The sequence below is a fragment of the Loxodonta africana genome, chromosome 2 (genome assembly GCF_030014295.1).
Source record: "Loxodonta africana isolate mLoxAfr1 chromosome 2, mLoxAfr1.hap2, whole genome shotgun sequence".
NCBI lineage: Eukaryota > Metazoa > Chordata > Mammalia > Proboscidea > Elephantidae > Loxodonta > Loxodonta africana.
In genome coordinates this window covers 212,634,434-212,661,835 of record NC_087343.1, presented here as the reverse complement: position 1 = coordinate 212,661,835, position 27,402 = coordinate 212,634,434, and the positions used below count along the sequence as shown (strand labels likewise).

General features: G+C 44.2%; 1 protein-coding gene across 1 annotated transcript in view; it reads left to right on the top strand.

Annotated features, from left to right (window-relative positions):
- Window positions 1-27,402, top strand: part of NT5M (5',3'-nucleotidase, mitochondrial) — a 62,108-nt gene that overhangs the window by 2,725 nt on the left and 31,981 nt on the right. The window contains exons 2-3 of the mRNA XM_064279407.1: window positions 3,437-3,537; window positions 14,713-14,773. Coding sequence (XP_064135477.1) covers window positions 3,437-3,537; window positions 14,713-14,773 — 162 coding nt within the window. The remainder of the gene's footprint in view (window positions 1-3,436; window positions 3,538-14,712; window positions 14,774-27,402) is intronic.

Here is a 27,402-nt window from a genome sequence, read left to right as displayed (position 1 = left end):
TTGGACATGTTATCAGGAGGGGCCGGTCCCTGGAGAGGGACATCATGTTTGGTGTAAAGTAGAGGGTCAGTGAAGAAGAAGAAGACCCTCAAGGGGATGGATTAATACAGTGGCTGTAACAGTGGGCTCAAGCGTAACAACAATTGAGGATGGTGCAGAACCAGGCAGTGTTTTGTTTTGTTGTACGTAGGGTCGCTATGAATCGGAACCAACTCAATGGTACCTGACAACAACAATATACTTAATGCAGTAAATGTTGCAAGTAAAATCCTTTTTGACCCCTACCACAGTTACATTCCTCTTTCTGCCTCCCATGCATTTGATGGATGTCTTTAGCCTTCTTTTTTGTTCCTTTCTGTGAAAGTACAGCTTCCAGGGGTATTTGAGGCCCAGAGAGGTTGAGTGACTTTCTGGACATCACATAAAGAGGATGGCTGTTTTCTGGCATTCCCTGAATGGCCAGAGGATTCGTGATGATGATAGTGATTTTAGAGTCCATTTTGTGACCACAGGTTCACTGCATTCTCTCTTCTGTGTGGTAGATATTATCTCTGTTTTACAGATGAGGAAACTGAGGCTTGGAAAGAATACGTAACATGGCCAAAGTTACACAGCTAGTAAGGAGCTCAACCAGCATTCATACCCAGGCCTCTCAAACACAGTTAACATTCCCCATCCCAAAGTCTTATTCTCTGGCCCTGCTGTCTCTTAACAAGTGAGATTTCTTCTCACTTGAAAAGAGCACCTCAAAAATGACTTCTATAATAATTTAGTTTGTGGAGGGACAGGTATTAAAAAGGAAATTGAGTACCATTTTTCTTCATGAACGCCAGGCACTCCAGGAGGTGACTTTCATGGAGCCCAGTGTGGTGACTTCTCCTAGTCCTGTTACCTAATTAAAAACTTGACACAGAGAAAATGCCCTGGTAATGTCTGCAGCCTAAGTAATAAACTGTAGGGCTCTGTGTGTGTTCATTTATAGATGGTGGACAGCGCTGGTGGGCATCTTATTTCCTCTCAGGAGTGTATTAATGTGGTGAGACTAAGCCTACTCCCAACTCTAAGAGTGGCTTTTTAGTTCTTTGAAAGATGGACAGATTCCAGGTCTAAGGCCGTGAGCACTGTTCTCCGAGTACAAGGCAAAGGAGCAGAGCTTGTGGGGCAGTGAGGAGTGATTGTCCCAGTTAGGGGCTCGGGAGCGATTGCTGATTTCTCCTTCTGGAGGCATTATGAAAAAAAAAAAACAAAAACCAATGCTGTTGCCGTCAAGTTGATTATCTGACTCTTAGAGACCTTATAGGACAGAATAGAACTGCCCAGTGGGTTTTCAAGGCTGTAATCTTTGTAGGAGTAGACTGCCACATCTTTCTCCTGTGGAGCTGGTGGTGGGTTTGAACCACTGACCCTTTGGTTAACAGCTGAGTGCTTATGATTGCGGAGGGGGCGAGGCTCCTTGGTAGCACAGCAGGAACATCGGTAACTTTAAATAGATGCAGAGTTGGTCCTCACTCCCAAGTCCTGGATCCACAGCACAGTCCACAGCAGGAGATCTCTGAGTCTCGTCTTGTCTGAGTTGGCCCAGTATCTGTGGTTAAAAACAGCCAAAACCAAACCCAGAAAGCCCAGCAGCTTACATATGTTGGCATTTCTACTTTACAAAGTACTGTTCTGGGTCCCCTTTGATCTTCCTAGTACTCTCTGGGAGGTATGTAGGGCAGATGTGGAAAGACGATCTCTTTAAGTGACTTAGAATTTTAAATTGTTGAAACAGTTGAGGAAACACAGGAGAAGGGACATGCCTTGCCCAAGGTTTCAGAGCAAGTTAGTGGCGGCAGGTAGGGACCAGAGCAAAGGGAGGCTGAGATGTTGGCATGATGTACTAGGCTCAGTGCTAGGTGCTTTACATGTAGTATTGTATACCCTCCCAACAATCCTGGAAGGACAGTATGGACTCCTTTCTTCACTTTATAGGTGAGGAGAGTGAGGCTCATTGAGGTGTGGTAATAATTTACCCAGGGTCACAGAGCAGAGGGAGGACTTTCTGTCTCATAAGTCGAGTGTGCTCGCCACCACTCTATGCTGCCTCTGTGTTTGAGTCGGAGACCTGAGTTCAGTTCTAACAGTGTCACCACTAAGTCATCTTAAAAAATCTTCTGCGAGCCTTAGTTTCCTTGTCTATAAACTGCGGACTGCAACCGTTGCTCCTTGTGGGTTGTGTGGATCAAATGAGAAAAAACGTGTTAGTGATAAGCACTCATTTGCTTAATATTTAGTAACTCATGGAAACCCTGGTGGCAAAGTGGTTAAGTGCTACAACTGCTAACCAAAAGGTTAGCAGTTGAAGTCCACCAGGTGCTCCTTGGAAACTCTATGGGGCAGTTCTACTTTGTCGTATAGGTTCGCTATGAGTCGGAATTGACTCCATGGCAGTGGTTTGGTTTTGTAGCTCATAAGAACATTGCCAGCTGTGATCCCTACCTTGTATGCATTCTGTTAGGGGTGGTTGTCCTTGCACGTGTCCTGGCAAAGGCACTTCCTACACCACACTGGGGAATTTAGGTTTCTGTTTCTCAGAGGCTGAGCTTTCTCTCCCCTTTTGTTACTTTCCCCTTGTCCTGGCCCTAGAAAGGTATCATGTTCTGAAAACTTGATCCATCAACATAAGGTGGGAGTCGGGAGATGTGGGCTGCATTCCCAGCTTGTCCACTGTCTCGCAGTGTGACGTTAGGTTAATCCCTTCCCCATTCTGAGCCTCTGTTTTCTAGTATGTAAAACAAGAGTCTAGAATTTTGGCTTTCAAATATTAAAAACAACATAATCCTTAAAAAAATTACTTATTTGCCCCCACTGCGCAAAACAGATTAAAGCAGGGTCTTCTGGTTGATGAGAAGTGAAGAGCCCGGAGCTCTGTCCAGTGGTCTCTGCCATCTGGGCCTCCTTACCCCTTATCTCTGAGTTCTTCCAGCTCTAAAATTGAATGACTCTACTTGACATGGCAAGATCTGGTCCACCTTCAAGGTGCCTGCAGCCATGAGAATTGTGCCTAGCAAGTATGTGGTTCCTAATGATGGCCTCCTCCCAGCAGTGCCCCAAAGATAGGCTGTAGGTCCCAGAGAGCTACAAGGAAGCTATGGGGAAGGTCAGAGCAGGCTTGGGAGTCCATAGCCCCTGACACCTTAGCTGGGCTCCCTCTGCTGGATCGCTACAGAGTGAAAATCTATCCAGAAGGGGAGCTCAGACACACACACAGACTCATGCGACCCCCTTCCTGTCCCCACAGAGAACATGTCCTTGGGGGTGTGTTTGGGGGTAAGGGGAATGTGGAGACCCCACCCTAGCTTCTCAGCTGCTGCTGCCAGCCTTGATATCCTCTCTGAGGTGAGGGCAGTGAGCTACTGAAGATCCTGGAAGTAACCTGCTTTTCTCATCTTCCCAGGAGAAGGCCATCAGCATATGGGAGTCGAAGAATTTCTTTTTTGAACTTGAGCCTCTGCCAGGGGCTGTGGAAGCTGTTAAGCAAATGGCCAATCTAGAAAAGTAAGTTTATATTTCTGCCCCAGTCGGACCATACATTCTTCTTCCTGCCATTACTTCTCCTTTATTCCTTCTACTTTCCTCCCTTCTCTCTCCTACACCCCTGCACAGAGCCATGCTTGTCCCATCATCACTGGACCAAGTAAAAGCCTAAGTGGGAAAACACACTCAGTGTGTAGGCTAGTAAGATATTTTGATCCACTAACTTGAGAAAATACCTAGTTATTTTGACCTGGTTTGCTGGATGTTCACGGTTCATTTATTCAGCAAATTTAAGAACTGAATGTGGTAGATATTGGTAGGCACCGGTGATACAGAAATGAACAAAATCTTGCCCTTGCCCTCACCTAGCTTACACATCAGTGAGATAGGAGACATCAAGCAAAGGATCACGTAAGTGAATATGATTACAAATTGAGATAAGTGCTGGGATATAAAAAAAAAAAGACAAGGTATATGAAAAGGTATAACGAGAGACTTAATTTAGAAATTAGAAATTTAGGAAGGAGGAGGGGTATCATTTGAGACATTTTTGTTTTGTCATAGTGAAATGAATGATTCTATGGACTGAAGCCTGTACTCACGGTAACCATTATACGCAGTCAACTAAAATCCATTAACATTTGCAGATGATGTACTTCCTGATAACATATAGTTTAATTGAGGTATAACTTAAAATCAATCCATTTAAAACATACAATCCAATGGTTTTTGTATGTTCATCACCACAGTCGATTTCAGAACATTTTAATGACCGCCAGAAGAAATCCTATACTTGTTAGCAGTCACTCTCAGTTTCTCCCCTTCCTCTGCAACCCTTGGCAACCACAATCTATATTCTGTCTCTATAGATTCGCTTAATTTGGACATTTTGTATAAATGGAATCATGCAATATGTGTTCTTTTGTGACTGGCTTCTTTCACTTAGCGTGATGTTTCGAGATTTATCAGTGTTGTAGCGTGCATCAGCGCTTCATTCCTTTTTATGGGTGAATAATATTCCACTGTATGAATAGACCAGATTTTGTTTACCCGCTCATCAGTTGGTGAACGTTTGGTTTGTTTCCACTTTTTGGCTATTATGAATAATGCCGCGGTGAACATTCATGTGTAAGCTGTTGCGTGGATGCATGTTTTCATTGATACCTAGGAGTGGAACTGCTGGGTCATATGGTAACTCTGTGTTTAACATTTTAAGAAACTGCCAAACTGTGTTCCAAAGCTATTATATCATTTTATATTTCTACTAGCAGTGTATGAGGGTTCCAGTTTCTGCACATCCTTGTCAACACTTGTTATTGTCTGACTTTTTTATTTTAGCCATCCTGGTGGGTGTGAAATGGGTATGGTTTTGATTTATATTTCCCTAATGACTTGTGATATTGAGTATCTTTTCATGTATTTATTGGCTGTTTGTACACCTTGTTTAGATAAATGTCTATTCAAATCCTTTTCCCATTTTTTTAGTCAGGTATTTGTCTTTTTTATTGTTGACTTTTTAGAGTTCTTTGTATAGTCTAGATACCAACCCCTTACCTGATGTATAATTTGCAAATATATTCTTTTTTCTGTGGATTGGATTGTTGTTTTACTTTCTTGTGTCCTTTGAAGCACAAAAGTTTTTAATTTTGATGAGGCCCATTTTATATATTTTTTTCTCTTGTCACTTACGTTTTTGGTGTCATATTTGGAGAAAATTATCTAACCCAAGACCATGGAGATTTATCTCTGTTTTCTTCTGGGAAAGCCTTTGATCCATTTTGAGTTGATACTTGTGTAGTATAAGAAAGGGGTCCAGCTTCGTTCTTTTGCTTGTAGCTATCCAGTTGTCCTAGCACCATTTGTTGTAAGACTCTTCTTTCCTGTTGAATGGAAAGTCAAAATCAGTTGACCAGAAAAGTAGGAGTTTATTTCTGGACTTGGAGAATTTTACTGGTCTCAGTTTTGCTTAGATTTAGTAATCTGAATGACAAATCCAACAGGAGCTATGATTTGACCTTAATTGTGCCTTATAAAGTCACTAAAATTGTTAGTGTTTGTCTTAGTTGCCATAGCAAAAATACCACAAGTGGACGGCTTTAACAAAGAGAAATTTATTTTCTCACAGTCTAGTAGGTTACAAGTCCAAATTCAGGGCTTCAGCTCCAGGGAAGGCTTTCACTCTCTGTCAGTTCTAGAGGAAGGTCCTTGTCTTCAATCTTCCTCTGATCGATGAGCTTCTCAGGCACAGGGACCCTGTGTCCAAGGACACGCTATTCTCCTGGTGCTGCTTCCTTGGTGGTGTGAGATTCCCAACTCTCTGCTTGCTTCCCTTTCCTTTTATCTCTTGAGAGATAAAAGGTGGTGCAGGTCACACCCCAGGGAAACTCCCTTTACCTTGGATCAGGGAGGTGTTACAATCGTACCCTAATCCTCTCAACATAAAATTACAATCACAAAATGGAGGACAACCATACAATACTGGGAATCATGGCCTAACCAAGTTGATATACACATCTTTGGGGGGACATAATTCAATCCATGGCATTTCACCCTTTGGCCCCCCAAAAAATCACGTTCTTGCAACATGCAAAGCATACTTATCTCATCGTAAGCATAGCGGAAGTCTTAAATCAAGCCCAAGTCCAAAATCCAAAAATTCCTTTTCATCTGTGAAATCTAGAACACGAGTTATCTGCTTCCAAAGGTACAATGGCAGAAAAGGCCCAAGCTAGACATTTCCATTACAAATGGGAGAAACTGGAGGGAAAGAAGGCATAACAGGTACCAAACAAGTTAGCAGAACACACTGTATTAGCCCTCAAAGCTTTGAAAATAATCCTTTGTTCTCTGAGACAACTTCCAGACTCTAGGTATTGACCACACTCTCCATATTCTGAGTGGAGGCTCCTGGGCCCTGGGCTTCAACTCCGCCTTCCAGGCCCACTGTGACAGCAACTTTGCTCCCTCGGCTTTAGACGCAACATTCTTCTCTCCATCTGAGTGGCAACTCCGCCCTTAGAAACACCAGAGGCCATGGGTCCACCCTTTGAAATCCCTGAGGTCATGGCCATACCTTTTGAGACCAAGGCCACTCAGCTTCTTGTGTTCCTTGTCTCTTCAGCTTTCGTTTCCTGGTTTCTTGGCCTCTTGGCACCTAGGTCCTCACACCCGCATCTGCCCTGCTGGGGCAAGTGTCCCAAAGCTCTGTAGCTCCACAGATAAGTTCCCAGAGGCACCCCACTCCCGCCAGGAAGCCTTCTGCACACAGGCACTCAGCTCTCTTGCTCCGTGGGCTGGCTCCAGTGCCATCTTGCGCTGGTCTCCTGGTTCCGCTGCTGTTGCCACTTCACTGCTGCTGCAGGCTCTCTGCTGTGCTGGTCCTCTGCAGCTTTTGCAACTCTATCCATTCACAGTTCCAAAACCGCTTCCACATTTTAGGTATCTGTTAGAGCAGCACTGCACTCTCTCACTACCAAATTCTATCTTAGTCCTCTAGTGCAGCCATAGCAGAAATACCACAAGTGGATGGCTTTAACAAAGAGACATTTATTTTCTCACGGTCTAGGAGGTTAGAAGTCCAAATTCAGGGCTTTGGCTCCAGGGGAAGGCTTTTTTTCTCTGTCGGCTCTGGAGGAAAGTCCTTGTCTTCAGTCTTTCCCTGATTGAGGAGCTTCACAGGTGCAGGTACCCCATGTCCAAAGGACCTGCTCTTCTCCTGGTGCTGCTTTCTTGGTGGTATGAGGTCCCCAACTCTCTGCTTGCTTCCCTTTTCTCTCTTGAGAGATAAAAGGTGATGCAGGCCCCATTCCAGGGAAACTCTCTTTACCTTGGCTCACGGAGGTGACCTGACTAAGGGTGGTGTTACAATCCCACCGTAATCCTCTCAACATAAAATTACAATCACAATACTGGGAATCATGGCCTAACCAATTTGATATATACATTTTTTGGGGGACATAATTCAATCCATGACAGTGTTCGAAGTTCTAATGTGATTAGTAGGAATCAGAGAAGCACAAAATGCTTAGAGTTTGAGTTGTGTTGTTGGCCTGGTCTAATCAGTAATTTATCTTTAGATGTGAGTCCAGGTCCTGCAAAGTAGTAGTCCTTATTTATTGTTGAGCCTAGGATACAAGGCAATTTATTCATTGGCTTATGTGTGTGTGTGTATGTGTGTATGTGTGTATATGTATATACAATCATTTATTATGTGTCAGGTGTTGTTCTAAGCACTGGGGATATAGTTGCAAATAGGACATCTAAGATCTCAGGTCTCAAGGCGTTTGTAAACATAATTTCAGATTGTAATAGCATTGTGAAGGAAAAAACAAGGTAATGTGTTAGAGAGTAAATGGGAAAAGGAATTCTCTAGGTAGGGTGGAAAGATGTGTCTGAGGAGGTGACATTTGACTTTAGACCTGAAGAGTAAGAATGAACTAGGCTAAGAAGAGCCAGTGGAGGATCATTCCAGGCAGAGAAAACAGCAAATTTAAAGGCCCTTTAGGATTTTGCTTATTTGTGTAACAGAAAAGAGACAAGGGTGGCCAGGATTTAGTAGGGGGTAGGGAGCAGGAAGGTAGAAGATGAGACTGAAAAGAGAATGATATGATCTAATCTAGGTTTTAAAAACATGGATTTGGGATAAAGAATTTCCATACATTCCTACAAAAATCTGTGCAAATGGCCAATAAGCACATGTAAAAATACTCAGTATCATTAGTCATTAGAAAAATGCCAATTAAAACCACAGGGAGATCCTACTTCACACTCACTAGAATGGCTGGAATAAAAAATAATGAGTGTTGGACAGGATGTGGAGAAATTGGGACCCTTATTCTTTGCTAGTGAGAATGTAAAATGGGGCAATCACTTTGGAAAGGAGTTGGGCAGTTTGTTAAAAAGTTAAACATAGAGTTATCATATGACCCAGCAACTCCTTTCCTAGGTGTCTGCTCAAGACAAAACAGGCGTCCACACAAATGCTTGTACGTGAATGTTCACAGCGGCATTGTTCATAATAGCCAAAAACTGCAAACACCCCAAATGTCCATCCCCTGATGAGTAGGTAAACAAAATGTGGCCTGTTCATACAATGGAATATTATTCATCCATAAAGGGGAATGAAGCACTGATACATGCTACAACATAATAGACCTTGAAAACATGATGCTGAGTGCAAGTCAATCACAAAAAAATATATACTGTATGATTCCATTTATATGAAATGTCCAGGAAAAGCAAACCCGTAGACACAGAAAGATTAATGGTTGCCTAGGACTGAGGGGAAGGAGCCCTAGTGGTACAGAGGTTAAAGCGCTCATCTGCCAACCAAAAGGTCGGTGGCTCAAACCTACCAGCTGCTGCATGGAAGAAAGATGTGGCAGTCTGTTTTCGAAAAGATTTACAGTCTTGGAAACCCTATAGGGCAGTTCTGCTCTGTCCTGTAGGATTACTATGAGCCGAAATCAACTTGATAGCAATGGGCTTGGTTTTTTGGTTAGGGCTGAGGGTGGGAATGGGTAGTGACTATAATTGGGCATGAGGGTTCTTTCTGGGGTGATAGAAACGATCTAAAATTTGATTATGATGATACTTACAAAGCTCTGTAAATATACTAAAATTAATTATACACGTAAAGTAGGCGAATGTTATGGTATGTGAATTATATCTCAATAATTTAAAAAAACCAGTCCGTTCAATTAAAAAAAAAAAAACAGGAATGAGCTATTGATAACGTGTACAAACGTGGATAAATCTAAAAATACTTTGGCTGGATGAAAGAAGCCAGACAGAAAAAAAGTATATACTCTATGATTCCATTTATATAAAAGTCTGGAAAAAGCAAACTAATCCTTAGTGACAGAAAACAGATCACTGCCTGGGGCTCACGGATGGGGTCAGGATGACAGGGAGGGGCAGGTGGAAGGCACTACAAAGAAGCACAAGGAAACCAGGGTGGTGGGATATATTTAATCTGATAGTGGTGATGGTTTTCCAGGTGTATACATAATGTCCAAATCTATGAAATTGTGCACTTTTAATATGTGCAGTTTATTGCATGCCAGTTATACCTCATTAAAGCTGTTTCTAAAAATATCAACTGGATACTGCATGGAGAATGACTTGGAGGGGGCAGAGTTGGCAGTTGAGAATCCACTGAGGTGGGGATTGCAGCAGTCTCAGTGAGTAACAGCAGAGTTTTGCACTAGGTTATGACCATGGAGCGGAGAGAAGCTGACAGATTAGAAGATACTGTTGTGGTGGGAGGTGGAACTGATGGAACCTAGTGATGGATCAGATGTTGGGGAATAGAGGAAAGGGAGGAAAAAGTGGTGATTTTTAGGTTTTTTTTTTTTTGAGCAGCTGGTGCCTTAACGGAAGTATGGAGGGTAGGGGAAAGAGCATGTTGTGGGCTTGGGGAGACTCAAGTGTTCCATTTTGGAAATGCTGAGCTTGAGATGCCAGTTAGATGTCCAAGCCAAAAACCAAACCCATTGCTGTCGAGTCGATGCTGACTGATAGGAACCCTATGGGACAGAGTAGAACTGCCCCACAGGGTTTCCAAGGCTATGACCCTTTACAGAAGCAGACTGCCACATCTTATCTCCTGTAGGAACAGCTGGTGGATTCAAACTGCCAACCGTCTGGTTAGTAGCTGAGTGCTTAACCACTGTGCCACCAGGACTCTTTGCTAGATGTCCAACTGGAGGCATTTAATAGGCCCTGAAGGATATGAATCTGCCACTCAGGAGAGAAATCTGAATAATAAACATAAAGTTTGGAGTCATCAGCCTAGGGATGGTATTTAAAGCCATGGGACTGGGTGATGTCCCTGAGGTGAGAGTGTAAATAGAGAGCAGCAAAGGGTCTAGAACCCACCCTAGGCCATTCCTGTAAGTAGAGGTGAGAAGAAGAGACTGAGCCAGAGCAGCCAGTGAGGAGTGGGTGGGACAGAGCCAGAGAGATGTTTCCAGAAGGAGGGCACAGCCACATGTGGTAAATGCTGGTGAATGAGCTAAAAATGGATAAGTGTTCACTGCCATGGTGACCTGAAGGTCCTTGGTGACAATGAGAAATTTCTATACAGTGGAGGGGACATGATTTAGGCTGGAGGGGGTAGAAGCAGGAACAGGAGGTAAGGTAATGAAGTTAGCAAGGCAGGCAATCTGTTGGATGTATCTTGCTGTGAAGGGAGCAGAGATACAGGGCAGTGATTGGAGGGGAGGTGCCGGGGAGTCAAAGCTTTGTATATATTATTCTAGGGCGGGAGTTACCAGAAAATGTTTGAATGATCTAGTAGAGAAGGAGTAACTGAAGAGGAAGAGAGAAACAGAGTATCGCAGGGGCCAAGTTCTTCGAAGAAAAAAAGGAGATGGAATCCAGAGTAGAATGGAGAGCTGGGCTTTTGAGAGGAGGGAGGGATACTTCTTCCTCCAGTGTAGTGGTGAGGGAGAAGAAAATGAGTGCAGGTACCAGTGAGCCTCTAGATGTAATAGTGAGATGACAGGAAGTCTCATTGGCTGAGAAGTTGAGGAAATGGGGGCAGATGCGTCACACAGTCCTGGAGAGTAGCACGGTGGACACACAGACTAAGATGCTGTAATAAGGTTGCCAGGCATTCCTGAATGCCTTGGGTTTGTGGTCACGGATTTAAGGTAAGACTGATCAAACTGATTACATGATTTTTTTTCCTCCCACAACGTTTGAAGCTGACAACTAACAGGTTCTTGCCCAGAAGACTAGTGAATTGAAGTCAGCCAGACATGGAGTTGGAAGAATAGAAAGGTTTATTCACAGTTTGCAAACTGGGAGGCAGGGAGGGTCTCATGACCTAAGGCTGCCAGCTCCCTGAACTAAGGCAGATTTGCTCCTTATATAGGGAGTGACATACATATTCATGGACAGTGAGGGGAGGATCCTCAAGCCTGTGATGTGTGAGCAGTTTGCATAATTTTTGTGAATGAGTTTTTGCACATGATTCTACAACTACTGTGCACAGCCCTAAAAAAATGCCCTCGGCTCCCTACTGCCACCCCAGGAATGTTCTGTAGCAGGTAACTTTAGAGTTGGTGGGCCAGTGCCTCTGCCTCCTGCCAGGAGAGAGGAATCCTAGGGAATCAACCAATCATGGTGAGGTGTTGTCAAAGTTGTAATAAAAATGTAACAAGAGTAGACTTTTCTGAAAAACAGCTCTTATGGGATGGTCAATAATCCTCTGTGGTGCTTCACATTCAGTGGTTTGGGTGTAGGTGGGAGAAGTTGGTTGGCTGGATTCTCTTGGGGGTTCTGCAAGCCCCTTGGAGGAAGACAAATGCGAAGAGAGTAGTTACAGGGTGTGGTACAATGAATTCTTTTATGGGGCCTTTTGCTTTGTTGTTTTTGAAAAACAGCTCGGGAGATTTTTCTTCTAAGCCCTGAGCAGTTCTAACCTTTGCTCTAGTTCTTTGGAGAAGCAGCTTGGATGGGGGGACTTCAGGTTGTTTTCTACCTAGGTGGATTTGTTACTTTTGCCCAAGGGATTCCCAGGGTTGATTGACAGTTCTTCGTTAAGTTGTAAACAACTTGATGGTTTGGTACTGTGGCCTCTTAATTAACAAGACCTGAGTTGATTGACATCATCTCATGGGTAGTTGAGGATTGGTTGGACTCTGGTCTGGTGAGGGAAGCCCTGCTGGATTGGGATATGTAAGTGGCAGGACCACAGAGGTTTGAGAGGCCTCCTGGTTAAGAGGGATGCTGGCTAAGAGCTGGGCTGGCAGAGAAGCAAAGCTGTGTGGGAGCTGAGTGGTCTTGAAGGTGCTGCACTGGCTGTGAGCTGGGCCGGTTAGACCTAGAGGCCTGAGGGCAGAGAATAGCAAAGAGAGCTGAGCAAGCTTCTATACTGGTTGTGAGCTGGGCCAGTTAGTGGTGGAGAGGCTGATAGCAGAGAGGATGATGATAGAGAGCCTCATGGCGGAGTGCAGCTAAGAGAGCTGAGCAAGCTGGTACACTGGCTGTGAGCTGGGCCAGTTAGTGGCGGAAGGTCCAGTGGTAGAGAGGCCGAAAGGCAGAGAGTTGCTGCTAGGAGACCATCAGTTGAGAGAGCCGAGCGGTCTACTACAATGGCTATGACCTAGGCTAGTTAGCGGCAGAGAGGCAGGAGGCAGGGAGCCTGACGGCAGGGAGGCCAGCAGTGGAGAGGACTACATGGCAGAGAAGCTGAGTCACGGTACCTGCCTGGCAGAGAAGCTGCACTTGCTGATCGCTGGAGGAAGGCAGTGGCATTGGCTGAGAACAGTCTTAGAGCTGTTCCAGTGGAGAGCTTATCTGCTTCCTGAACCTTTTTGCTTTTAGAGCTTCTGGTCAGAAGCTGTCCTGCACTGAAGAAGGGAGGGATGTGCTTTCCATTTTGGGAACCCCACCAGACCTTGCCTTTGTGCTTCCTGTTGCTGATCCCAAGTTATTCCTGTTTCTTACATGGTATCCTGAGTTGTAGCCTGTTACAGCCTAAGAAATCATATAACTGAGTATGGGTTACGAGTTCTGTACGGCTGTTGCAGTGAGTTATTGAACGCTGCAGAGAAGAAGAGAGTGCCGTGGGGGGAACAGTTGCTGTCAGAAAAGGTGAAGAAGTTAGCAGAGGTACGTCTGACCTCCCCACCCCATAGGAACTAGCTTTGTAGTGATCCTGATTCTTATCCCTCAGGAATTTAGACAATTCGTGACACTACATTGTATGTGAGGCCGTAGAACTCAAACTAGATAAAGGAGAGATGTGCAGCTGCAGGGGTGGAGGTGGCGAGGGGAATGAAAAATGATGGGGCTAGTAGGCTGTGTGTACTGATGGGGCTGAAGAATTGAGTGGAGGATGTTAGAATAAGTTTGTTGGCAGAAGTGCAGTTCCTGGTGATTACAATCCTCTGGTGTGACAGTAGGAGACGGGATGGAGGAGGAGGTTTTTGCAGGTGAGGATTAGGAACTGAGAGGCCAAGGAGTGGAAGCTGCATGTGCACGTAAGTGTATATCTATCTATGCGTGTGCTAAAGTCCCTGAGGATGATTGTGAGAGTGAGGAAGAAGGGGTAGACAGTGAGCCAGTGAGGTGAGTAGGGGCATAATGAGCAATTCCTGGGAATTGTAGATGACAGCAACAAGGAAGGGGGTAGGAGTGTAGCTGGATTGTTTCAATAGCAGTGGAGAAGGAAGCTGCTTTCCCCACCTTCTGTCTCTGAAGTATGTGGGGTATGGGAAAAAACAGCTTTCACTTCCGGGGCACGCAGGGGAGGTCAGTTCTACAGGTAAAGCCGGGTTTCAGTTAAGGCAAGAGGTAAGAGAATGTTCGGGAGAGATTGAGCATCTAGGAGATAAAACAGGAACCCAGATGGGACTGCCCTGCAGGTGGGATAGGTGCTGCCGTAGTTGGCAGAGGGTTGCTGAGGGAGTTAAGACTTTAGGTAATGAGAAGGCAGAGGGACCTGTTAGTCTTACATATGATTCTCAGGGGACTGATTTGTCAAGGAGGCAACAAAACAAAAAAGAGTGAGGAAATCCTAGCTTTACGCGAAGATGTTTTGGGCCAGATGGCTCTGTTGGAGAGAGGCTGGAGCCCTGAAGGATGCGGGGAGCAATCAGGCCCCAGGAGGCCCTGCCAGGGTCTGTCCCTACGTCTGTTCAGCACCAGAAGCACAAAGACTCCAGCAAAGGAGTGTTCCTCAAACAGTCCCAAGTCTATCTTGAGGGGACTAACGGTGTTAGAGAGCTTAGCCTAGTATGGGCTGGGTGCTCCTCCTCTATGTTCTCCACCACCAGGACTAATCACCCTGTATTGAAATATTTCTCTACTTATAGATTGCTTATAACTTTGAGTTACACAAGACTCTGCTTCCCCCTCAGGTAACTCTCTCTGCATCTTTTAATGCCTCTCTCATTGGTAAATGTTTTTTCAGTATTTTCCTATTCAAATTCCAGAGAGGGTGTCTGATTAGCCCAGCTAGCCTTTTGGATCAGGCTGTATAAAACTGCCCCTAAGTCAGATGCTGCCCCAGCTAATCACCTGTGGCTGGGACCATTGGATAGGGCAGACCAGACATGGCTGACATCTCTGGTATGGAGGGCAGTGTAGGCCAATATCTTTTCCCATGGTAGGTGCCAGGCAGGGATAATAAAGGCCTAGCAGGGCTCAGGCTCGCAGGTTCACTCTGCTTTTTCTTCTTGGCAGCACTGATGTCTTCATCTGCACCAGCCCCATCAGGATGTTTAAGTACTGTCCTTATGAGAAGGTAAGGCATAGCTCTTGCTCTGAGAGGAGCCTGGCTCTGGTCACAGTTAAGGAGCTCTGGCACCCAGGAGGCCCAGCTTTAAGGATGTGGACACTGAGTGCTGGGCTGACTCTCCCTGGCAGTCCTCCCATCTGGTCCTTCCTCTGTCCAGAGTTTCTTGCTCCATGTCTTCTCTACCACTCGTCTGAAGTTTCATCATCCATTCTTTTGGATGGAGCCTGGTTAAGATACAAGTTTTTTGGGAAGGGTGACCATACACATTTTAGTAAAACATACTTTGTCAGATTAGGCCTGGCTTAGAGTTGGCTCGTGAAGAATGAAACACGGAGAGAAAACTTGTTTCTGGAGAGATTGGAGGCAACCCAAACCCAAATATTAGAGCATGTGAATTTATTTACATAAAAACTCTTACAAAGATGAAACAATTACATCACATTTTACCGTGCACCTCTATATTGTGTTTTTTGCAAAGAAATAGAATTACGTGAAACTGAGATTTTCTGGAAATTGGGAACCTGAGGTTACTAAACACAGAGCAAAGGCCTATTGCCCAGGAGCGGGGCATTCATACCAGAGGTGGACTCGGGCCGACTCCCTCCCACTTGGGGGGTCCAAGCAGCTCTACACAAACCCCGGAGGGTGGGGTTTGAGCCCAAACCCTTGCCTGCTCTGGGAGCTCTGTGCAGACCTGCAGGCCTGAGTTCTTTGTAGGGTCTCCACACTGCCTTTCCTCTCTCTGACTCCATACCAGAAACAAAATGTGCACATTCCGCTGACGTTGAGTGCCCCTGTGTGCTTTAAATGCAAAGGGAACTCATATTTACTGAGTTTTTATGATGACGTCATGTGAGGTATTTGATGCCCAACACTCCATTGCATCCTCACAATACCCCATTAGGGGGAGTAGTACTTACCCTTGGATATATAAGGAAACACCTTGGGGGAGTTAAGTGACATACCCACGTTAGTGAATAGGAAGTTAGGATTGGACATTAGGTCTACTATTTCTTCCAGAGAAGAGGTCCCCAGACTAGCAGTGGCAGCGTCACCTGAAAACTTCTTAGAAATGCATGTTTTCTGGCCCTACTCCCGACTTTCTGAATCGGAAACTGGGGATAGCAATGTGCATGTTTAATTTTGTTGTCGTGAAATAAATCTAATAAAAAGGTGCCGTTTTAACCATTTTAGGTGTACAATTCAGTGGCATTAATGTCTCTCACCCTGTTGTGTTATCATCACCGTTATCAGCAGTCTGTTTTAACAAGCTTGCCAGGTGGTTCTGATTCACCCTTAGGTTTGAGACCCATTGGACCAGAGTAACTATTTCAACTGTAGTACTTTTTGTTTTTTTAGTAGCCAGGATGGAAGGAGTCGTGGTGGTGCAGTGGTTAAGTGCTCGACTGCTAACCAAAAGTTTGGCAGTTCATACCTACCTAGTGGCTCTGCAGGAGAAAAACCTGGTGATCTGCTTCCATAAAGATTACAGCCAAGAAAACCCCATGAGGCAGTTCTGCTCTATCATACGGTGTTTCTGTGAGTGGAAATTGACTCATAGCACCCACCACCAACAATAGTCAGGATGGGTAGTCAGGGTGATTGTTCAGTACTTGTTCAAACTGGATGATAAGATAGCTTTTCATTCATCCACTCCTGGGAATTTAAATATCATCTTTGTGCTGATGACTCCCCTCTTCATAGCCTCAGCCCAGGGCTCCCCACTGATCTCCAGACAACTCCAGTTTAATGTTTCTGTCCCTTAAGTACTGACTTTGCCTCTCATGTTCCTCTTTCCAGCCTCGGTGAATGACAGGGTAGTCTGCCAGTTCCTTGAGCTAGAAGCCTAGCACCCTTTCCTGGATGACACCCTTCTATTTACACTTCCCTTTCAATCGATCAGGAAACCCTATTTCCTAGTGACTCTATTTCTAAGATGTATCTTGTATTTCTCTACTTCTTTCTCTTTACATTTCTGTCATCTTGGCATTTCTTTCCAGGACTATGAATATGGCCTCCTAAATTGTTTATTTCAAGTCCACATAAAGCCAGAGTAGATGTTTCATAAAGCACATCATGTCAGTCCCCTTCTTAAAAACCTTTTAATGGTTTCCCACTGAACTTCAAATAAAATAAAAAAGAAAAATACAAATTCCTTACCATGACCTGCAGAGCCCTGCCCCCACCGCAGTGTCATCTCGGCCACCTTCCTTTCATCTGGGGTGCTCCACGTGCCTTCACTGCCATGAACAGGCCACGCAGTTCGCCCTGCCGGCCCTCGGCATGGAACGTCCTCTTCCGACTCTACCTGCCTGGTTCCTTCTCAGACCATCGCATCTCAAGTATCTTCCTTTCCCATCTTGTTGTTTCATCTTCTAGCCCCTTGTTTCCTGTGTAACTCTTATCACCATTTGAAAGGGTCTCTTTACTTGTATGTGGCCTGTTATTTTTCTGTTTCCCAAGTAGGCTAAGGTCCATGAGGGCAAGGACTGTAACTGTCCTGTTTTCTCCACTTTTCCACCCCGATTTGTGGCACCCGGGAGTCTAAACTTGTGGCCCATGAGAGGTTTTTGGCCCCCACTGGTATTAGTAAAAAAAAAATCAGCTGTTTATAATAGGCACAGGGTTCTTTCTAGGATGATGGAATATCCTGGAATTAGTGGTAGTGGTTGCACAGCATAGCAAATGTACTAAAAAAACTGAATTGTGTACTTTTAAAATGGTAAATCTTGTGTGAATTATAGCTCAATAAAAAAAGGGCTGTTCAGATAGCTCATAGTTCCAAAGCTGGCCCTATTCTTATTAAATCTGGTCATTTTGCCATCATAATAGGGACTGTGGTACCTTTATAAGGTCCTTGGTCAAGCCATTCATCCTGAAATCGTTCAGCTTTGTGGTGATGTTTTTCATATCTCTTGCTTGATGACGTAGGCTGATAATGGTGATGCCTCTCAGTTGAATAGGGCATGTTACCCAGCCCCCAACACCTGTACCCCTCTCAGAATTGAGGTCTGTCCTGGTTTTGCTTATTTAGAGGATCAGGCCCTTTGGGAGGATTTTATCTTACATGTGAATAGTAACGCCCATGTCTGGCCTAGAGGTCTCCATTTCTGAACCACATCTTTCTTCACGGACTTGTGAGCTGTGGTATCAGGTAAACTCAGTCCAAAGATCTGTTGTCCAGGAAGGGGGCATTCATATCAGAAGTGGATTTGGGCCCCAACTTCTAGCCTGGCCTCTGCTCTACCCCTCTGCTCTCCTCCCACACTGCCATGCAAAGCCTGTCTCTTCTCACACTCATTATCTTCACGATCACTGAGTTCTTTGCTGTCACAGTGATTGGTGTGACTTCCTGCTCATACCCCTCAGTCCTTAGAGTGCCTTCCTTTTAAGTACTTTCAGTAATTCTTTTGCTACATACAGTTTAGACTCAGTTTCAGTCATTTCACAGGTTCTGGTTAAAAAATCACACCACCATTTTACATGTGGTTACTTTACATTCTTGAGGGCTGTATTTTATTTCAAAATGTTTTTAAAAACCAGAATTATAATCAGGTGAATAATGAGCAGTCATTCTCTTCCAAAACAGAAACTGATCCAGCTAACAAACTGCTTCCTATTCATGTCCTGCCTTAAACTCAGAGGTATCCCTCAGGTGCCTTGGCGGAGCTGTGGAATCACGTTCAGGCTATCTTCTGCCCCATAAGCTCTTTGACCTTGATTGAGTTACTTAATCTCTTTGAACCTTGGTTTCTTGATCTGTGAAATTGTGTTAATGCTTTCTACGGTATCGTTAATAAAAGTTGAAAAATTTACATAAAATCTGTAAGGTTGCTATGAGTCAAAATTGACTCAATGGTGTTGGGTTTGGTTTGTTTTATTTTTTGGTACCCAGCGCTGTGCTTGCTAAAAAAAAAAGTGCTTGCTACGTAGTAAGTATTCAGACTATGTCATCCACTTTGCTTCTGGCCTTCCCCGGATTCCCCCACCCAACAGTAGAAGACAGAAGGAACACAATTCCATCTTACCTTTTCAAGATGCAGAAAGCATGGACAATTCTGTAGTTATTAGTTGTTTCTGTGTACTGGATTCAGGAAAAGAAAGCTATGTACAAAGTTGCCTGAACAGTTTAATTACAACTATGCTTTAAAAACAATGTAGTAAGTTAAAAAAGGAAAGAAATACAGCTAACTATGCATGTTTCTTTCTCCAACTTTCTTTGGTTTTCCAAATTTTCTTGGATGAGATATTACTTTTGCAACAACAACAAAAAAAACTTTTTTGTAGGCATTCATTCAGGAAAATTTTACTGAAAATGTATGCTCCAGTGCTAAAATATGGATGATAGTTACCTTACTGTGTCATAGGTTCTGTGGTAACACACGGGAGGAGAAGGCGGTCAGGGCAGGCTTCTTGGGAAAGATAAGAAATGAGTTAAGTTTTAGAAAATGAGAAGGACAAGGATGTGGAGAAAGATGTTCTGAGTATTGGAGAGGCAAGTGCAAAGGCAGAGAGGTGAGAGCGGGGGTTAAGGGCATTGGATGTGAGGGCATGGCTGGAAATGAAGCTGAATAGGTAGGCAAGACCTTCCCAGGTTAAGGAGCTGGAGTTTAGGCTACAGCCATCCAGGGGCTTTTGGAGGGGTTGTAAGCAGAGCAGTCATAGATCCTGTTGGTGTTTCTGAGAGCTCCCTTGCAGTGCAAAGAGTTGACTGATAGGTCTGTCCTTTGCTTCAAGGCACGTAGAGGTGCTTGCAAAGGTACAGGTGATATATTACAAGGATCTAACCCAAGACAGTGACAAAAATGAGATTAATAGCTACCAAGGGGGTGACGTTAGTGAACAACCTATAGAAGAGTGGGTTAAGCACGTGAATAGAAAGTTCCTTAAAACATAACAAAACGACAATAATGTGTATGAAGATTGTTTAACTTTGCTAGTAAATAAACATGAAACAATTTTGTATAATCCTTACAAAATCCTTTAAAAAAATTACAGTAACTAGTATTGGTGAGGGGGCATTCATTGGTGGTTCAGCGGTAGAATTCTTGCCTTCCATGAGGGAGACCCTCATTAATACCACACGCAAGTAAAATTTTGCTAAAGATCATTCAAAAGCAGCTGCAGCGGTACCTTGACAGGGAACTGCCAGAAATTCAGGTCAGATTCAGAAGAGGACGTGGAATGAGGGATATCCTTGCTGATGTCAGATGGATCCTGACTGAAAGCAGAGAATACCAGAAAGATGTTTACCTGTGTTTTGGCTGTGCAGAGCCATTCGGCTGTGTGGATTATAACAAATTAATGAATAACGTTGTGAAGAATGGGAATCCCAGATCACTGAATTGTGCTCATGAGGAATCTGTACATAGATCAAGAGGCAGTCATTTGAACAGAACAAGGGGTTACTGCATGGTTTAAAGTCAGGAACAGTGTGTGTCAGGGTTGTATCCTTCTATTCAGCCTATCTGTATGCTGAACAGATAATCTGAGAAGCTGGACTATATGAAGAAAAATGGAGCATCTGGATTGGAAGGAGACTCATTAACAACCTGCAATAAGCAGATGACACAAAGTGTAAGTGAAGAGGACTTGAAGCCACTTAATGATGAAGATCGAAGACCACAGCCTTCAGTATGGATCATACCTCAACATGAAGAAAACAAGCCCTCATAACGGGACCAATAAGCAACATCATGATAAGTGGAGAAAAGACTAAAGTTAGGAAGGATTTAATTTTCCTTGGATCCACAATCAACACGTATCGAAGCAGCAGTCAAGCAATGGAACGATGCATTGCATTGGGCAGATCTACTGCAAAAGACCTCTTTGAAGTGTTAAAAAGCAAAGATGTCACCTTGAAAACCAAGATACGCCTGACCCAAGCCATGGTGTTTTCAGTTGCCTCATATGGTTGTTAAAGCTGGACAGTGAATAAGGTAGACGGAAGGAGAATTGACGTCATTGAATTATGGTGTTGGCGAAGGATATTGAACGTACTATGGACTGCCAAAAGAATGAACAAATCTATCTTGGAAGAAGTACAACCAGAATGCTCCTTAGAAGCAAAGATGTTGAGACTATGTCTCACATACTTTGTTATCAGGAGGGCTCAGTTCCCGGAGAAGTACACCATGCTTGGTAAGTAGAGGGTCACTGAAAAAGAGGAACACCCTCAATGAGATGGATCGCCAGTGTGGCTGCAACAATGAGCTCAAGCATAACAACTATTGTGAGGATGGCAAAAGACTGGCCACTGTTTCGTTCCGTCGTACACAGGGTCGCTATGAGTCGGAACGGACTCGACGGCACCTAACAACAGCAACACTGTGAGGGGGAGACCAGGTTCAGTCTCAGCCAGAGCGCCTCACGCACAGCTACCACCCTTTTGTCAGCAGAGGCTTGTGTGTTGCTATGATGCAGAAGAGGTTTCAGCAGAGATTCCGGATTAAGATGGACTAGGAAGGCCTGGAAATCTACTTCTGAAAATCAGTAAAAGTCCTACGGATTCCAGTGGTCCAATCTGCAACCAGTCGTGTGGATGGTGGAGGACTGGACAGTGTTTAGTTCTGTTGTGTATGGAGTTACCATGAGTCAGGGACTGACTCAGTGGCAGCTGACAGCAACAATATTGGTGAAGGTTTGGAGAAACATGCATTTTGGAAATAAATTGACGAAACCTGTCTGGTTGGCAATTTGGTAGTATTTTTAAATTCTGTTAAATTTACCCCCTTTTTAAAGTATAATTGCCACCATGGTCAAGGTAAGAGAACATTACCATCACCCCAGACATTCCCTTGTGTCCCTTTGTAGTCATTTCCCTCCCCTCACCCCAGCCCTAAGCAACTGCTGTGTTCTCCATTCCTATGGAATCAGACAGTATCTAGCCTTTTGTGTCTGGCTTCTTTGATTTAGCATAATGCATTGGAGATTCTTGCATGTTATTGCATATATCTGTAGTTTATTCCTTTTTATTGTTGAATAATATTCCACTGTGTGGATGTACCATAGTTTTGTTCTCTTGCCAGTTGATGGACATTTGAGTTGTTTACAGTTTGGGGCTGTTGTGAGTAAAACTGCTGTAAGCATTGGTTTACAGGTTTTTGTGTGAACTTAAGTTTTCATTTCTCTTGGGTAAATACCTAGGACTGGGATTGTCATGTTATATGGTAGGTGTGCATTTAGCTTTATAAGCAACTGCCAAACTGCTTTTCAAAGTGGCCACCCCATCTTGCATTCCTGCCAGCAATTTGAGATTTCTAGTAGTTTCACCTCCTTGCCCGAATTTGTCATGCATTTTAATTTTAGCTGTTCTGGTTTTGAGTAGGTGTGCAGTGGCATCTCATTGTGGTTTTGATTTGCATTTCCCTAATGACTAATGACATTGAGCATATTTTCATGTGCATATTTGCTCTCTGTGTGTCTTCTTTAATGATGTGTTCAGATCTTTTGCCTGTTTTTTCATTGGGTTATATGTCTTCTTATTGAGTTGTGAGAGTTGTTTGTATAGTTTAGATTCAAGTCCTTTCTCAAATAATGGGTTTACAAATGTTTTCTCCCAGTTTGTGGCTTGTCTTTTCATTTACTTAACAGTTTGTTTTAAAGACCAGAGTTTCAGCTTTTATAGCTAGGTCATGGATTGATTTTCAGTTAAATTTTATGTATGGTTGTTAGATGCCGTCGGGCTGGTTCCGACTCATAGCGACCCTGTGCCCAGCAGAACGAAACACTGCCCGGTCCTGCGCCATGCTTACAATCGTTGTTAACGCTTGAGCTCATTGTTGCAGCCACTGTGTCAGTCCACCTCCTTGAGGGTCTTCCTCTTTTCCGCTGACCCTGTACTTTGCCAAGCACGATGTCCTTCTCCAGGGACTGATCCCTCCTGACAGCATGTCCAAAGTATGTAAGACGCAGTCTCACCATCCTTGCTTCTAAGGAGCATTCTGGCCTCACTTCTTCTAAGACAAATTTGTTCGTTCTTTTGGCAGCCCATGGTATATTCAATATTCTTCGCCAGCACCACAATTCAAAGGCGTCAACTCTTCTTTGGTCTTCCTTATTCATTGTCCAGCTTTCACATGCGTATGATGTGATTGAAAATACCATGGCTTCGGTCAGGCGCACCTTAATCTTCATGGTGACATCTTTGCTCTTCAACACTCTGAAGAGGTCCTTTGCAGCAGATTTACCCAATGCAATGCATCTTTTGATTTCTTGACTGCTGCTTCCATGGCTGTTGATTGTGGATCCAAGTAAAACGAAATCCTTGACAGCTTCAATCTTTTCTCCTTTTATCATGATGTTGCTCATTGGTCCACTTGTGAGGATTTTGTTTTCCTTATGTTGAGGTGTAATCCATAGTGAAGGCTGTGGTCTTTGATCTTCACTAGTAAGTGCTTCAAGTCCTCTTCACTTCAGCAAGCAAGGTTGTGTCATCTGTATAATGCAGGTTGTTAATGAGTCTTCCTCCAATCCTGATGCCCCGTTTTTCTTTATATAGTCCAGCTTCTTGTATTATTTGTTCAGCATACAGATTAAATAGGTATGGTGAGAGAATACAACTGTGACGCACACCTTTCCAGACTTTAAACCAATCAGTATCCCCTTGTTCTGTCCGAACAACTGCCTCTTGATCCATGTAGAGGTTCCTCATGAGCACAATTAAGTGTTCTGGAATTCCCATTCTTCGCAGTGTTATCTATAGTTTGTTATGATCCGCACAGCTGAATGCCTTTGCTTAGTCAGTAAAACACAGGTAAACATCCTTCTGGTATTCTCTACTTTCAGCCAAAATCCATCTGACATCAGCAATGATATCCCTGGTTCCACATCCTCTTCTGAAACCAGCCTGAATTTCTGGCAGTTCCCTGTCAGTATACTGCTGCAGCTGCTTTGAATGATCGTCAGCAAAATTTTGCTTGTGTGTGATATTAATGATATTGTTCTATAATTTTCACATTTGGTTGGATCATCTTTCTTGGGAATAGGCATAAATATGGATCTCTTCCACTCAGTTGGCCAGGAAGCTATCTTCCATATTTCTTGACATAGACGAGTGAACACTTTCAGCACTGCATCTGTTTGTTGAAACATCTCAATAGATAGTCCATCAATTCCTGGAGCCTTGTTTTTCGCCAGTACCTTCAGAGCAGCTTAGACTTGTTCCTTCAGTTCCATCGGTTCCTGATCCTATGCCACCTCTTGAAATGGTTGAATATCGACTAATTCTTTTTGGTATAATGACTCTGTATATTCCTTCCACCTTCTTTTGATGCTTCCTGCGTCATTTAATATTTTCCCCATGGAATCCTTCACTATTGCAACTCGAGGCTTGAATTTTTTCTTCAGTTCTTTCAGCTTGAGAAACGCCGAGCATGTTCTTCCCTTTTGGTTTTCCATCTCCAGCTCTTTGCACGTCATTATACTTTACTTTGTCTTCTCGAGAGGTCCTTTGAAGTCTTCTCTTCAGTACTTTTACTTCATCAATTCTTCCTTTTGCTTTAGCTGCTTGACGCTCAAGAGCAAGTTTCAGATTCTCCTCTGACATCCATCTTGGTCTTTTCTTTCTTTCCTGTCTTTTCAGTGACCTCTTGCTTTCTTCATTTATGACGTCGTTGATGTCATTCCACAACTCGTCTGGTCTTCTGTCACTAGTGTTCAATGCGTCAAATCTATTCTTCAGATGGTCTCTAAATTCAGGTGGGATATACTCAAGGTCATGTTTTGGCTCTTGTGGAGTTGCTCTGATTTTCTTCAGTTTCAGCTTGAACTTGCATATGAGCAGTTGATGGTCTGTTCCACACAGTCAGCCCCTGGCCTTGTTCTGACTGATGATATTGAGCTTTTCCATCGACTCTTTCCACAGATGTAGTCCATTTGATTTCTGTGTGTTCCATCTGGCAAGGTCCATGTGTATGGTCATTGTTTATGTTGGTGAAAGAAGGTATGTGCAATGAAGAAGTCATTGGTCTTCCAAATTCTGTCATTCAATCTCCAGCATTGTTTCTGTCACCAAGGCCATATTTTCCAACTACTGATCCTTCTTCTTTGTTTCCAACTTTTGCATTCCATTCGCCAGCAATTATCAATGCATCTTGATTGCATGTTTGATCAATTTCAGACTGTAGCATCTGATAAAAATCTTCTATCACATGTCTGTCAGTTTGTCGTACTGTGGGACTTGTGTGTTGCTGTGATGCTGGAAGCTATGCCACCGGTATTCAGATACCAGCAGGGTCACCCATGGAGGACAGGTTTCAGCTGAGCTTCCAGACTAAGACAGACTAGGAAGAAGGACCCGGCAGTCTACTTCTGAAAAGCATTAGCCAGTGAAAACCTTATGAATAGCAGCGGAACATTGTCTGATATGGTGCTGGAAGATGAGCCCCCCAGGTTGGAAGGCACGCAAAAGATGACTGGGGAAGAGCTGCCTCCTCAGAGTAGAGTTGACCTTAATGACGTGGATGGAGTAAAGCTTCCAGGACCTTCATTTGCTGATGTGGCATGACTCAAAATGAGAAGAAACAGCTGCAAACATCCGTTAATAATCAGAACCTGGAATGTACGAAGTATGAATCTAGGAAAATTGGGAATCGTCAAAAATGAAATGGAACGTATGAACATCGACATCCTGGGCATTAGTGAGCTGAAATGGAGTGGTATTGGCCATCTCGAATTGGGCAATCGTATAGTCTACTATGCTGGGAATGACAACTTGAAGAGGAATGGTGTTGCATTCATCGTCAAAAAGAACGTTTCGAGGCGGAGCCAAGATGGCAGACTAGGCAGACGCTACCTCGGATCTCTCTTAAAACAAAGACACGGAAAAACAAGTGAATCGATCACATACATAACAATCTACGAACCCTGAACAACAAACACGGATTTAGAGACGGAGAACGAACTAATACGGGAAAGCAGCGATTGTTTCCAGAGCCTGGAGCCAGCGTACCAGTTGGGTACGGCACAAGCACAGAGAGCGGCTCCACCCCCCTGAACTAACCCCGGGAGGGGGACCAGCCGGTTCCACGGGCGGCGTGGGACGCAGCCGGTAGGAGAAGTCCCCGGGAGGCAGTGACTGGTCTTGGAGCAGAAAGAGCAGTGTCCAAGCTGGGGAACCATCCTGCAGGGATTTGGACTGGACGCAGGTACGGCATAAACACGGAGAGTTGCTCCACCCCCTGAACTAACCCCGGGAAGGGGACCAGCCGGGTCGCACGGGCGGCGTGGGACGCAGCCGGTAGGAGAAGTCCCTGGGAGGCAGCGACTGGTATTGGAGCGGGGAGAACAGCGTCCCAGCCGGGACACTCGGTCACGGCACAAGCACGGAGACCTGCTCCACCCATCTGAACTAACCCCAGGAGGAGGCCGAACTGGTTCTCGGGGGCGGCACGGCCACGCGGCTGGAGGGCTGAGAAGTCCCCGGGAGGCAGCGACAGATTTTGGAGTCGAGAGTGCACTGTCCCAGTAGGGGAGCCTTGACGCTGGGCGTGGGGCTGGAAGTGGAGGATCTGACCGTGACTCCAGCGGGCCAGACCCCCCGGGGGCAATCTCCACACAGCCAGCACACATAGGCGACGCACCCCGCGGGAGTCTCAGATATAATAGTCATTCCAAGCAAGACAAGCAACTCTGGCTATATTCTGAGGTGCTACTCTCCTATCTCTCTGTTCCCTCCCCCACCCTCCCCAGGCGGCTTCATTAACATCTGAATAGCCTGAGCCAGAGGGAGAACTCTGATAGGGATCTGACTGCATTTTTTTTTTAGCGGATTTTCTGGAAAAACTAGTTTCCCAGTGATGGCTCGGAGACAACAATCCATATCAAACCACTTAAAGAAGCAGACCATGACAGCTTCTCCAGCCCCCCAAACAAAAGAATCAAAATCTTTCCCAAATGAAGATACAATCTTGGAATTATCAGATACAGAATATAAAAAACTAATTTACAGAATGCTTAATGATATCACAAATGAAATTAGGATAACTGCAGAAAAAGCCAAGGAACACACTGATAAAACTGTTGAAGAACTCAAAAAGATTATTCAAGAACATACTGGAAAAATTAATAAGTTGCAAGAATCCATAGAGAGACAACATGTAGAAATCCAAAAGATTAACAATAAAATTACAGAATTAGACAACGCACTAGGAAGTCAGAGGAGCAGACTCAAGCAATTAGAATGCAGACTGGGACATCTGGAGGACCAGGGAATCAACACCAACATAGCTGAAAAAAAATCAGATAAAAGAATTAAAAAAAATGAAGAAACCCTAAGAATTATGTGGGACTCTATCCAGAAGGGTAACCTGCGGGTGATTGGAGTCCCAGAACAGGGAGGGGGGACAGAAAACACAGAGAAAATAGTTGAAGAATTCCTGACAGAAAACTTCCCTGACATCATGAAAGACGAAAGGATATCTATCCAAGATGCTCATCGAACCCCATTTAAGATTGATACAAAAAGAAAAACACCAAGACATATTATCATCAAACTCACCAAAACCAAAGATAAACAGAAAATTTTAAAAGCAGCCAGGGAGAAAAGAAAGGTTTCCTTCCAGGGAGAATCAGTAAGAATATGTTCTGACTACTCAGCAGAAACCATGCAGGCAAGAAGGGAATGGGACGATATA